The 14,218-nt window shown below is 41.1% G+C and overlaps 1 protein-coding gene across 3 annotated transcripts; it reads left to right on the top strand.

Moving 5' to 3' along the window:
• The first annotated feature begins 2,616 nt into the window (after positions 1 to 2,616).
• RWDD1 (RWD domain containing 1) lies at positions 2,617 to 13,500 on the top strand. 3 transcript variants are annotated; one of them, XM_075414172.1, is made up of 7 exons: positions 2,617 to 2,744; positions 4,482 to 4,547; positions 5,787 to 5,917; positions 6,922 to 7,065; positions 8,078 to 8,210; positions 10,018 to 10,080; positions 11,851 to 13,500. In XM_075414172.1, exons 1-7 carry the CDS (start codon positions 2,672 to 2,674, stop codon positions 11,961 to 11,963), a joined length of 723 nt encoding a protein of 240 aa, XP_075270287.1. In that variant the 5' UTR covers positions 2,617 to 2,671; the 3' UTR covers positions 11,964 to 13,500. The 3 variants fall into 3 exon arrangements, with proteins under 3 accessions (XP_075270287.1, XP_075270288.1, XP_075270290.1); XM_075414173.1 differs by lacking the exon at positions 11,851 to 13,500 and adding an exon at positions 8,772 to 8,856 and having other exon boundaries at positions 2,630 to 2,744; XM_075414175.1 differs by lacking the exons at positions 2,617 to 2,744; positions 4,482 to 4,547 and adding an exon at positions 4,930 to 5,014.
• Positions 13,501 to 14,218: the final 718 nt, after the last annotated feature.

The raw sequence follows: 14,218 nt of genomic DNA, 5'->3' as shown, positions 1-14,218 counted from the left end.
CATGGGGAAACTTTAGAACAAAGGCTGGGTGTAGGTGTAGTGATGTGAGAACTTTCAATTCTGGTAAGGAGATACAATGCTCACTGAGACGCACAGGATGGGGGGGTGCAGCTGTATGAACAAATGCTTTATATGTGGAAATTTCAATTCAAATGTATTCTGGCTGAAAGAAATAGCAAGGTCAGTTTCCTATTCCTTTTAGATATACAACTCCAAGTTGTTTGTGTGCTTGTCTACTGTACAAATAGCAAATCAGGATGGGGAAACAAATACCACTCTGTGCAGTAAGGTTTGCTTTGCCTGTGAAAAACTTACAATTTAGTCATATTTCCGTACCCATAAATATTACTGTGATTAAAACCTTCTGAATTTAGGGAAAGTAGGCTTAATGATATTTTTATGTTGTGTGGTATGATGTGACGTTACTGCATCTCATCTCCCCTCCAACTCCCTGTGCTGATGGTTCTACCTCTAAGGGGGAGGGAAATGCATGCCATAGCTTCTCCTGACGCTTTCCTGTATTGCCTTGCCATGTACATGTCTACATGTGTGTGCTACAAAGTCCTATGCTAGACTATAGGATAATATCTGTTAATAAATGAACCAAGAGTGCTGAAGTGGAAAAAATATATTTAGTACATCTTACTAGAAAATGCAGGAGTCAGAAGCAAGTTCAACTGCAGATCTTAGTAAATGTGTTTGGTATTGAAGATTTAAACTTCCAAACGCAAGCACGTTAGGAAATGAAAATGATGCATGTGCTGAATAACTGGAGCATAATTTTACATCACTAAACAAATTCTTACAAATTCCCACACCTGAATCCTCAACTTTCAGGTAGTAAAACTGCACTGTTTATACGAACTCCTTCAGAAGAAAAGTATGACTGTTAGTAAACACAATCTCTAATTTCACTTTTTAAATTGTTGTGGTTTTTATTTAAGATGGAACGCTGTGTAATCTGGAACACATGCAACTAATTTGTGCATCCGCAAACTCTATGCTGATTTTGTCCAAATGACAAAAATCTTACTGCTGTCTTTATTCTATGTTGGTTCTCTCCCCTTCTTCCCTTGTGTTACAGTACCACTATAAAATGATGCAGTATTTGCAGCTAAGAGTGAGCTGTCAAATTCTCTTAACTTCTTGCTAAACTAACTTTTAAATTAATGTTTTCCATTTTTGTCCCTATTACTACTTACCCTGTATTTTTTGCATAGTTTGTAATTTAAAATACTGAATGGAAGTACTAGCTGTATCTATCATTGTGAAGTCAGTCTGCTGATATACGAATAGACTATCACCCTGTTACATATAATAATCCATAGTATTAAATACAGCTGTAGTACTACAAGTGATTTGGTGTACTTCCCTTTGCTCCTCTGCTCCCTGTGAAGGCACAGCTTTCAAAAGAATTTATGATTACAGAAAAATCAATGAGTTGGTACTGAACAGTCTTAACCGTGCCTGCTAAAACCTGAGTCATCTTAATCAAAACGAATTTAGAATTGCAGTTTGCTCACTTGAAGTGAAAATTATTCTCTTTATGTCCATGGCAAAAGTCTTCTGGAAACTGTGGGCTTGTAAAATGCACCTCAGGGAAAAGTGCTGGCTGCAAACCCAGGAAACTGATGCAACTTAAAGCTGCTCTGTTTGTACCAAGCTCCCACCGGGATCTGCTGCTGTTTAATCCCCAGCAGTCTTAAATTCATCCTTGCAGGTAACCCTGAACCATGGGGGCTCCCAGCATTGCTATGCTTGACGACTCCTGTTCAGCACTTACACAATGACATCACCTATGCGATGGGACTTCTGAAATCACTGCGAATGCTTCCTGGAAAGTCTGCAGGTGCTTTTCACCTCCAAGTTGTACCAACTGATTTTCCCAGCTGCATCAAATGAACTTCTAATTTCAGCCTGAAATGGCCTTCAGCTGCCCCCACGGCACCCACATGTTATTCCGAGAGCAACAGTTTTGAATCCGCTTCAGTTCGCTGGTCTCTTTTAACTTTTCGGTGAAAGGATGACAAACGGTGAACACGAGCCTAACAGCACCGCGCTGTCTGTAGCAGCTCTGAAGCCTCCGCCTCTCTAGGCGGAAGCCCGCAGACCCTCGGCACCCTACACCACAGGGCCTGCCTGCCTCACCCACTCCCGACGCCTCCCTGGCCGCGTTCGAGGCCGGGCCGGACGGGGCTCGGAGCCGCCTGCTCCGGCAGAAGGCGGCCCTGCCCACGGCAGCGCGGCTGGAACTCTGCGGCCTGCGAGGTCCCTCCCAGCCCAAGCCACCCCGTGACTCCAGCAGGGGCGGGGAAGCCAGAGCAGGCGCGGCACTGATGGCGGCGACGGGATTTTTCCAGCAGGTCAGGTACCAGCAAGCGAACGCACCCGGCCCGCTCCGCCCAGAGCCGAACGCCAAGCAGCAAGGGCTGGAAACAACCAGCCAGCGGGCACCGCACCTCACCGCCCCCCGCCACGGCAACGGCAGCCACCGAGGCCGCCCGGCCGCCCCCTCACGGCCCGCCCCCCAGCCCAAAGGCGTCCACCGCCGATCGAGGGCGGGGACGGCGCCAGGCATGCCTAGCCGATGCCGGAGGGGAGCGCGCACGCGCGGGCGGGCGGGGGTGGGTTGGCGGTGCGCGCGGCCCATGGCCGTTGGCGGCGGTGGAGGATGACGGACTACAGCGAGGAGCAGCGCAACGAGCTGGAGGCCTTGGAGTCCATCTACCCGGACTCCTTCACGGGTGAGCCGCGGCGGGGCCCGCGCCGAGCCGGTGCGGGGGGAGGAGCGGGAGGCCGCGCCGGGCGGCAGCCGGCCCCTGCGCCGTACCTGCCCGGGCCGCGGCGGGGGCGGCTCCCTGGTAGCCGCGCGGGGGTTTCCCGGCTTTTCCGTGACTTTTCAGTAGGCGGGAAAGCCAGAGCCCTCCTGGCGCCTCAGGCCGGGGCCGGGCCGTCAGGCCGTGGCGCCGCCGTTCCGGTGTCCGAGCCCCAGTTGCGGCTGGCGGGAAGATGCGGTTTGGAGGAGCCTTCCGATAGACGCGGCCCTAGGTGGGCACGGGGGCTGGCTGGCCTGCCGGCCGGCTCCCCTTGCCGGTAGCGGCCTCTCGCAGCCCCGAAGCACGGGCCGGCCTGGGGCTGCCCGAAGGCGCTGGCTGCCCTGTAAGTGCGTTGCCAGTATCTGCCTTAGCCCGTTGCAGACCTGTGGTGCAGCAAAGGCAAGCTTTAATTCCCAGGTGTGCTATGTTGCTGAAACTGTCATTCGGTGGATATGTTGGCTTGCTAGATTTTCAGGACTTCCTAATCCAACAATTAGGAGTATCTGTCGTGCTGGCTAATCCAAGGTGATTTATGGTACTCGTTATCCAAATAATGTTAATAATGAAAAAAATTTGCATTTTCTGTTTTCTTCCTGCACAGTATCTGTTGTGTCTGAGGTCCCACTGTATGTTACTTGCTAGTAACTTTGTCATATGGATGTTTACCTGGTGCATTTGCCCATTGCTTTAATCTGAAAACTTTTTAGGTTCTTCAGTTTTGTGGTAAAGGTATATGAACTGATCTCTGCTAGCTGAGGATGCTGAATCACTTATTGTAATATACTTTCATATAGCCTCTATTCTGATGCTTGCTGTGAGTCATCTTTCATTCATATAATGCTCTTATGCATTGAAGAAAAGCAAGGAAAAAAGGTTCTAGTAGTACATTAGCAACTGGGCAAAATTCAGTTAGTACTGCAAGAGCATATATACTAGACTTGACATAGGTTATAACAGTGATAGAGGGCAGTCCTTTTTTGAGGATATGGTCTGCAAGCCACAATTGTGCGATGGGGTTTGTAGTCTGTGAAAGTTTAGATCACGGGGCTTGCATTTGTGCATCTCTATAGAGTTGCTTGTTGTCTGTCTTCTAGCTGCCCTGTTCATGCAGTTTCATTCTAGCCCATCAATTGCATGGTACGTTCTTGGAGGAAAGCGCTATGTATTCCTTTTTTGTTTTAAGAAGCATTTGTTACATTAAGCTGTCCGAAATACAGAAACAGGTGCAGATAAACTGTATAAATAGTCCAGGGTCAAGAGTGCACTGGATGCTTATCACACATATCTAGCACAGTGAAGAAAATTAGCTTTGGGAGCTTTCTGCACGCATTCAGTGCGGTAACCTAAGTCATTTGATGGTAGGTAAGTTTGCACTTTTTGAGAAAGTGAAACTGCCAAAAGATAAAACTTTCCAAAAGAAATACTCTTTGATATTGTTGATGTTATATGCTTTCATTCAAAGAGCACTCCAAACATCACATCATATGGAAAATAGCTGTTAATTGAAAACTTGTTATTAATAGGGTAAAAGGGCCCTTAACACTGTATCGAGAGCTTGCTTGCTTCATTAGTCCTTGAGAAGTTCAGTTTTAATGGGGTGGAGAAGTAGATGTCTGATTTAAGGAATCTCTCTCTGTCTCTTTTTTTTTTTTTTTATTTGAACAGTATTGTCAGAAAAGCCAACGACTTTCACAATCACTGTGACATCTGAAGCAGGAGAAAACGATGAAAGTAAGTTGATCATCTCTTTAACATATGTAGGAGAAGTTTCTGTGTAAGCCTAAGTCTGTCGCCCACAACTAGGTATACCTCCGCTTAAGTCCTCTTAGGGCCCTGATCCAGCAGGCATTCCTCAGAAAATTTAGTTCAAAAGTTCTGGTGTTCTGTGTTTGGTTTACAGAAATGTTGCGCACTCTCACTATGGCTACTTTCGGACATGCGAAATCTCAAAAGCTTTGCAGCGTAGCTTCAAAAAGAATGGGTTGTCATCATCCCTGTAGAAGCTTACAGCCATATTGTGAGGTGATTTTTTTTTTTTCTAGCAACTGTATGTATACCAGCCAGATGGGAGAGTTAAGTCTGTGTATTGCAGCCCTTAAGGAGCAGTTCCGGAGCAAAGAGCTGTGGGTCCGAAGTCCCTGTGTATTTGCTGGGTATCAGTGGTTGCATGGGCTTGTGGTAAGCAAGCCTTGCTCCAAGTAAGTTTGAGAGCTGTGCTTCTGGGTTACTGTATCAGAAGGAAGAAACTGCTGCTGTATCCTTCAGTTTTAAAGGAGCAAGTCCTGCTCAGAGCAGGTGTTTGTGCTGAAGAGACTTCTGGGCTGCCAGAACTGTGAGTCTTGAGGAACTGAAATAAGGTTTCTGCCGGGTATTCTGGTAGGATGTGTGAAAGGAACTTCATTCTCTTTTGCCTTGTTGTTATCCTAGCTCTTGGTGGCTTCAGGCTGAATGCGTTCTCCTTAGGCAGTTTTCTGCTTAATAACTTTTACTGGACTTTGTGTCCGTGTCATATGATTTATGTGGAGTCCTGGTGCCCAACATGGAGCTTGATACTCCAGCCAGGCACACAGAATTCAAAGCGTTAGTATGACGACATTCTCTCTAGATCTGTTGTTAGGACTCTCCCTCATTTTCTCCAGCTTCAAGCGGAATATGAAGGAAAAGACATTACTGCTTCAGTACTCACAGTACCACAGAAGGTTTTCCAGTGTTTCTAAAGACCTTTCAGACATTAATAGCCTGTAATAGTTTATGTAAGGGTAAACTTCATAATCTTAATTTCTCAGAACTCTTGCATTATATTTAAATCTGTTCATTTAGTTTTAACATCTGTGTAAGATGACCATTCCTTTAAGACAGGAATATTTTATATTTTAAAATATTTAGGCTGCTGACACAAAAGAAAAATATACAATTAAAGTTATGTAGAGGGATCACCATAAGAATATGTTTTTTTTTTTTGTCTTGTAGCTGTCCAAACAACCCTTAAATTTACCTATAGAGAAAAATATCCTGATGAAGCGCCACTTTATGAAATTGTCTCACAAGAGAATCTTGACGATAATGATGTCACGGACATAATAAAACTACTAGAACAACAGGTGAGGAAAATGGGGTATCTCCATTCAGCTTGATACCACTTCACACTCGAGCCAGAATTTCTCTCTCAAATCAGTTGTTTTCTGAGGTATGTGCTACTGATTCTGTACTGTAGGGACTGGCTTTGAGATTTGAGTTTGTTAAATGACATCGAGGTAGATAGTGTTAATGGCATAAAATATGGGGGTAATTCAATATGCACAAGTACAGTCAGGACATGGAATTGCTCTAGGGCTTCCTCTCATTTTCAGTTCTATCTTAAGGTGAATTGTTTAACTGTACATATAGTATTTGTGTAAATAAGTCACTTTAATTTTATTTGGAAAGATTACAAAAATGCTACATTAATTCTTGATTCTTTTTAATAACATAACTATTGGGGTGGGTGGATCTCTTTGACCTTTGGGATCAGTGAGAGTGCACTGTGAAAGAATGAGAAAAAACCACTTCTTTGGTTTCAGGAATTCTTGACAAGTCCTCCCTGCCTTAAAATGGCCATAACGTGTTCAGTAGGCATTCTTTCTTTTCAGTTTGCTTCATATAACGTTCCTTCCATCAACTGATGTTTTTTGGTTTTCCTGAGAAACTGTCCCACTTCAAAGGGGCATGTGTCCATCACACATTATTAAGGAATAAGCCATTTCAGGAGAGGTTCTGAGTGACTGTTGTCTCTTATGGTTTACGATATTCAAATCTTGGGAGTTGTATTTCTACTGTAGGTTTTAGTTTATTAATGAAAAAGCCTTCCAGATGTCTATAATATGTTGATAACCTGAACGCACTTGTTCATCATTGGCCGTTTGCTGTACACCTGTTTTGGGGGGTAACTTTAACTGGACTATCTGGCCAGTTGACTGGAATTTTATAGCAAGCTTTTGAGACTGGTGCAGAGTACCTGCTGTTTTACCTGCCTTTGCACAGCGTACTGCTTTCTGAACATGCATGTACATTCAGCCGCTGAAGGTTTGAGGTTCTTCTGTTTCAAGTTGCCTTCTTTGTGTTGTAGGCAGAAGAAAATTTAGGAATGGTAATGATCTTCACTCTAGTCTCAGCAGTACAGGAGAAATTAAATGAAATAGTGGATCAAATAAAAACACGAAGAGAAGAGGAAAAGAAACAGAAAGAAAGAGAAGCAGAAGAAGAAGAGAAAGTATGTAAAATGAAGTTTTCATATAGAAATTTTCCACTTTTTTAAAATGTATGGGTTTGATGCAGGAGCAATTCTTGGTTGCAGTGGGAAAGGAAAATGTATCTCAAAGTTGATATAATTAAAACTTAAGGACTAGGAGATTCTTAGTGCACTTGAGTGGTTTCCCCTGCTACACCCCGTGTTCTAAAGCAGTCTTTTCAGGGCCATATTGCGTGTTCACAGTGCCTTCTAGCACTGCTTCCTAAGGTATTTTTCCCAAATGAAATCAAAGTTATTGTAGTCATTTTTTTGCTTGAAAAGGCAAAAGGGGATGGGGAGCAAAAAGGGCTAGCATGCGGCATGCTACACACAGGCTGTGCGGTCTGAGGAAGTCTGTCTTCCTTGGCAGACTGAGTGGTTAGGGTGGAAGCAGTAGGACCAGTCTTCTTGTCCTCCATGCATGTCTCCTTTCTACCAGCCACTGTGGAATAATTTTTCCATTTGTGGAATGTGCTGTGAAAAGTATAACTACTGAGTGTTTGCTTTCTTCCTCAGAAATAGCTAGAGGGCGATGGGATTTGGAAGAGTCAGTATTTCTGAAAATGGCAGAAAAATAGCTGGAAAAGAAGAATAACTTTTTTTCTGTCTGAACAAGATATAAGACCTGTTGTATTTTAATGGAAGATATTTCGGTGTACATTACACTGAAGAGCTGATAAGAAGTGCTGCCTATTTGGGGATAACCTGTATTAGTGGTGTGTTGCTAACTGTTGCACAGTAGGCCCAGAAGTAGTACGCGGGGTTTTTCCATAAGAATTTCCACCTTGGTACAAGCTCTCTGAAGGGAGAGTCCCATGACAAGAAACAGTACAAATGTGTTCTTTGTATACTCTCAGGGTTAGGATTAATTTCTCAGAATACTTCACACCAAGCAGTGCTTTTGAAATGTTGTAATTTAAATAATTAAGAGAATGCTCATCTTCACTTGTAGCTTTGTGAGTTGTGTTTGCAGTCTTGTTTTCTGTTCTTTCAGCAACGTTTTCATGGCACTCCTGTTACCATTGAGAATTTCCTGAATTGGAAAGCGAAGTTCGATGCAGAACTCCTAGAAATAAAAAGGAAAAAAATGAAAGAAGAAGAGCAAGCAGGAAAAAATAAATTAAGCGGTATGACTGAAAACTTGTCCTGAAGTTTTTGCAGTGTTACTGGACGACAGTAATGACAAGCCTAAAAGTAATTTTTACACTGAAAGATTATGGTAGTAAATAAACTCTTCATGCAGTGTTTGATTATTGTCCTCCATGCTGCATGAAGTCTTTCTGAGTGATGATTTTGGGCTAACTACAAAGCTAATATATTCAGGATTTCTGCTGAAGTCATTAAGGTTCCCAAGCTGTGTGGTTTAAGCTTCTTTGGTGTTGTGCCAGACAGTGTACCACTTGCAGCTGCTACTGACAAGCATTGTTCTGACGGAAATAGTTGGGATTTGTTAAGCAACAGAAAGAATCTACATCAGTCCGTTTATTGGTTTGGCCTCCATTGAACTGGATTGTACAGTGACTTCAGATTATTCAAGCAAATGTAGGAGTCTGGGATGCTACTGCTGGACTGAAGCAACACAGAGGCTGGCTGCTTGCATGTGACAAGCTTATAATGACTAGTGAGAATGACTGATATTTTGGGGAAGAGCTTGTCATAGCAGCGGTTTCGGGCTCTGTGTTTTGCAGATCACAGTTTGTCCAGCAGAAAGCAAACTCTGCATCCAGTGGGGAAAAATGTGGAGGAAACTACTTTTCTTATAAGAACCTGTAGGTAAGAATTAAATCTTGGGCATCCTACTCCACACTCACCACAGCTTAGCTTTGAACTGGTTCTCCTGTGATGTTGAATCTACTTTTTAAGCTGATTACCTGAGAAAACATGACCAGTGTGGTCGTACTGTATCACTGTTATCTTTTTTCCTCCCTTCTGAAGGCTTTTGAAACTTTTGGCTAGTTTTGATGAAATTTGACAGAGATGGAAATTGTAATGGTACTAAGTTTCATGAAAAGCTGTGCAGGGCAGGGGACATGCTGGATCCCCCTTTGAAGGGAATGCATTTGGGAATCTGCAAAGACGAGAGAGCAGAAATCAGGCTGCTTCTAGTTTTACTGTTCTTAAAATTGTTAGCATTCTGTGTCTATTTTCCTCTATACAAATCTAGTTTATAGAAGCTCCCCTTTACAAAACTAAAACCAGGCTTATTCTCAGATATCATGAATGTAACCTCAGTACAAGTAAAAGATGTCTTAAATGTTTTGCCATGAACACCAGCTAGTCTCGTTGGCAGAAGGTTGCATGAGCAACGCAAATATAGATGGAAGATGGGTAGTTTATGTGGAAAGAGTCCTGAGCTTTTCTCCCCCGTCTCCCAGTTTGAAAGGCTTTGCTTTGCCTTGTGTGATGTTTCCTTCACAGATGTGTGTGTAGGAGCTGGTGACTTGCATGTAAGCGCAAGTTGCCTTTTGAATGGCAAGGATATATGGAAAAAGATGGAGGGGGCAGCTCATTTTCTTCCCAGTTCTCACAGGATTTTTTGTGGAATGCAAGATGAGGACTAAAGCAATAAGGACTGAGCAAAGGCTGTGGGGCAGTACAGTGCAATTTTTCCCACCCCCCATTATTAAAGCCTTAGTAACATTACAGTGACTCTAAGAAACAGTGACCCATTTCACATGTAAGAGGAGGAAGCCTGCTGATGTGGAAGAATCGCGGATGAATAGTCAAAAAATCAGAAGGGGGAACTTTATGGAAATGAGCAGCTTAAAACAAACAAACAAACAATAAACAACAAACAAAGAATCTGCTCAAATTGGTTAAATTGAAAAGCCTTAGGCTTTTTTTTAGGCAAAACGTGCTAACTATTGTTGTCTTAGGTTGATAGTTACTTCAGAATTCTACTTGCTTATATTTTTAAAATTTTTTTATTACTAGGTAAACAGCTATTTGAAATGGATCACAACCTTGACACTTCTGACATCCAGTTCTTGGAGGAAGGTAAATTTCTTTTTGTTTCCACAGCTGAAAGACAGTGGCTTAAAATAGGTCAAAACTCCTAAACGAAATCTGTATTATATTTCTGACTTAACATTTTACCTCAATGTCACTTTTACATTGGAAGAACTTTCTAAGAAGTACTGTTTTGCAGATTGAACGGAAGTGGGTTTAGCTGTTTTTGAAACAAACAAAACATTTTCAAAATGCTAACGTGTATTGGTAATTTTGAGCTTGAGTTGATCTTATTTCTGTTGCTTCTATTCAAGTGTTTGGACTTGGGGGAAAAAAACAAAACAAAACAAAACCCCACAATCAAACTCTGCTTTTTCATTTTTTTCTAATAACCAACCCTCTTATCCCTGATCTAAAGCACAGATCTTGAATTTGTCTCCTGCTTTCTGAAACTCAACAGCAACACCAAACATCTTGCAGGACAAATTAAATGCTATTTGCCTCTGCAACCCAGTAGTTCTTCATGGTTTTGTGCTGATTTGTCTATTATCTTACCGCAAATATCTGACCTGGTGCCAGCTGAAAATTTTGTAAACCTGTGCCAGAAGATGTTAAACTTGGAAAATCTGTTGGGGAGAAATCAAATAAATCTACTCACAATTGCATATCTATTTAATATTCTGTACTGCTTTAGTATCCTAGTTTAAAAGACTGATCTCTGAGTTAAGTCAGTTCTTTAATGTGGCTGCATTATCTACTGGTATTGCAAAACACATATGCAGAAGAGTCAAGAATTTTCTCTGCAAGTAATAAATTTAAAAAAAGTAGTTTATGTACATCAGTGTGTATAAACTTGAAATGGTGATAGTGGGGGCATTGAGTCTTTTAGCTAGAGGGCATAATTTAACCTTGTCTTCCTCCAAAATGCCTAAAGCGAAGACGGGTTGTTAGTTAATGGAACGTGTGGCTGTCTCAGGGGAGGAACAGTCATCTGTATTTGGTCTCTGTGCCCAAATGACTTGGGATTAATGTATTAACTTTTAATCCTGTTGCTATCAGTGATTACAAACTCCTGTGCTTATTGCTGTTTGCATTCTATCATAAATGCAACAGGTTACTAACTTAAATTTAGTATTACAGTACCGTGTAATAAGTAATACTAGTTTTCACAGCTTCAATGGGATAATGGCATTATCCTTTACAAAGGTGCTTTCAAAGCCAGTGGCAGAGCAGAGCCTTGTTCCGTGGTCGGAAGATGTCGCTGTTGATACACACAAATAAAATCACAGGGGTCCCAAGTTATATCCTTAGGTCAGCATTGTCTTTTTCAGAAGAAAATGTGAAAGTATGCAGAGCTTCATCTTCCTTGTAAAACTTACATGCATACATTTGCTTTCAGATTTAAATGGTGCGTGTGGGGTTTTTTTTTTTAGAAACTCTGTGTGTTTCTGTAGCTATGGCAGCTGTAACTATTTTGGCTGTGGGGTCCTGAGCTCCTGCTTTGGCAGTACCTGGGAGAAAGGATCTCTGCTTCTGGGAACTGTAAATGTTAATTTCATTCTCCTAGTGGATTCTGAGGTCCTGTGTGACACTGCTCTTGACTGAGTTTTGGTATGAGGGGAAAAAAAATCTTCACTTTAGCTGTAAAAAGATAGAATGTGGCGTTTCCTTTTCTGTATCTATCTGATATATAAAAAGCCAAGTAACTTAGAAGCTACTTACATTGAAGATTAAATGTGAAATAGTGTTGTATATTTTGTTGTTCAAGTACTGTTTTCCTACTTGTGTGAAAATAAATTATTTTTCTGTTCTTTGCAGCTGGAAACAGTGTGGAGGTTGATGAATCTTTATTCCAAGAAATGGATGATTTAGAGTTGGAGGATGAAGAGGATGACCCTGACTACAACCCTGTTAATTTAGATAGTGATTAGACTTTTTTGAACTGGCTTTGTCATTAGTATGGACATATGTAAGGAGAGAGGGGCAGGTAGGAAAGCCACAGCATCTGTGGTTTTAATCATATGTATTGGTTTTCTTTTTTGTCTTTTTCCAAAGAACAAAACCAAAAGATTTTAAATCCAGGAGAATGGTCTTCTGATGACTTTCATTATAAATAAATTTACTTTAATATTTCAAATGAAAAATTTAAGGAATATTGATCAGTCTGAAAATGCTATTCTGTTTTCTCTTGTTTTTTCCTTCTGTAATTGTCCTTTGAAGAGATGTGATGACAAGCAAGATGGAAAGATGTTACAGCAAGTGCTAAACACACCTGCATCTGAAGGCTGAGCAGCTATTCTGCTGTCTTCCACCTGGGATGTACATGGGCAGCTTTGGTGAATAAAAGGGATCACATACTATGCAGATATTTTTTAATTTCTGTTTTCCTTCTGTGAAATTTTATGACGCTTCAGGTCTGTTCTGGTGTCCCAACCAATCAGCTGTAGATAGGCAGCACTAGTCACCTTTCAATAAGGCATAGCCTCATTAAAGTGTAATGGAAACTATTTCCATACTACTGGAGTAAAATCTTTTGCTGTAGTTGAGAATAACAGTTTCAAAACGACTAGTTCAAGTCTGTAGGAAAAAAATCAGAGTAAGATGAAGTCCTCTAAAAGTGTGATTAATTTGTTCAGAGAGGGATTTTTGTTGTGTTGGGGTTTTTTTGAACTTGTGCATCAATGAATGTCCGGGGGGGTTGAGGGTGGGAAACACCCTAGGAAAATTAGTTTGCTTTTGACAACAGACTATGTTGAAACTCTCAGTGGAGTGCTTATTACAGTACCAGGATTTATAGAGTGCATACAGGTCTGAATATAATGGGTGTTGTTTTAGAAGCATTTTCTTGGCAGCCAAACAGGTTAATACAACATACAATAAATCTACACATCAACTCCTGGATGTTAACCATCTTGCAGCATTGTTTATGGAGCTAACAGCTTGATGTTAGACTCCTCCCTTTCTACTTCCAAAAAACCCCAAACCACTGCGAGAACTGTTTAACTTAATGTATTTAACATGCTGTGTTTGAGACTGCATCAGCTAGAAGCATGACGGTGTGGATGGAGGTTTCAAAAGACAGCTCTCCAAATAGAGAACCACCGGGCACCTCGATAAGTAAACACTGTGTGCTGAATTTTAAAATACTGTTAGTAGGCTGCCTTAACTGCACCATCTTCAACCTTTGAAGAGGGTTGCAGTAAAGTATCACAGTGCTTAGAGGAATAATAAGTTTATGAACTTTAATATTTGGAAATTCCGTATTCAAAATGAGAAATTCCGGGAATAATTTAGTGGTGTATAAGATTCTCTGGTCATATTGCTAGAGAACATCTGTCTAGGATGATGTCCTTTAGCATGTTTCAGTAGACTTTTCTTTTTGTATTCAAGATGAATGAGTTTCTGGTAGACAGAAATAAATGTTCAAGTACCCTGTAAATATTTTTATAAATTAACCATGTGCCTTTGTTCCTACTGTCCTCTATTTGATCTTTTTGATTTTGGCTACTAAGAGCTCTAGACAAGCACCTAGATTCAATGATAATGTTGTATGTTTCAAAGCAATAAGCAGGATCTATGTTCCAGCAGAGTTACCAAATACATTAAAAAATTGTGAGCTAATGTGGTATTAAATCTGACTTTTCCAAAGAAGTGGTTGGATTGAAAACTTCATAGTGACTGCATCCAGCTTCCTGTGTAATTGCTAGTATGCTTTAAAATATGCTTCGGCACTGAACTTAATTTACTTCTATTATGTCTCAATTCAGCTGCATAAAAAACATTTAACTCTGAAGGCAGCTTTCCATTTTCAGCTATGTATGTTTAAAACTAGTGTTTTTTTTCATAAAAGGAGTAAATAAGTTCTCTTTAAATCTGAACTGAATCCAAGAATGCTGTGCAGTCTGTGCAAAATGTGGTAATCTGAGAAAGTTTTCCGTGTGCACCACCAACAAGAAACATCTACGTATGAAAAAAATTTCTCAATAATGGTATTTCTAGATTGATGAGATCTTTCTAGTCTGTTTTCACACTAACATATTTATTGGTTTTACTGCAGAGGATGTATAGCTTAAAAATGTTAAAACAGTGTCAAGTTAAAATATGAAAATGTTTTCACTGTTACATCTTATATTTCAAAGCAGAGGAAATAATAAGGGTTGAAGTGACAAAAAATTGTGTAAAGTCT

This window comes from Opisthocomus hoazin, chromosome 2 (genome assembly GCF_030867145.1).
Source record: "Opisthocomus hoazin isolate bOpiHoa1 chromosome 2, bOpiHoa1.hap1, whole genome shotgun sequence".
NCBI lineage: Eukaryota > Metazoa > Chordata > Aves > Opisthocomiformes > Opisthocomidae > Opisthocomus > Opisthocomus hoazin.
Note: the sequence above shows the minus strand (reverse complement) of the source record. Positions and strands in the feature narration are given on the sequence as shown.

Bases quoted from the DNA above. Each gene is read 5' to 3' on its own strand.
- RWDD1 (XM_075414172.1), top strand. From the start codon at position 2,672: ATGACGGACTACAGCGAGGAGCAGCGCAACGAGCTGGAGGCCTTGGAG. The intron at 5,918-6,921 runs GTGAGGAAAATG...TTTGTGTTGTAG, and splicing joins TAAAACTACTAGAACAACAG to GCAGAAGAAAATTTAGGAAT. The intron at 8,211-10,017 runs GTATGACTGAAA...TTTTATTACTAG, and splicing joins AGGAAAAAATAAATTAAGCG to GTAAACAGCTATTTGAAATG.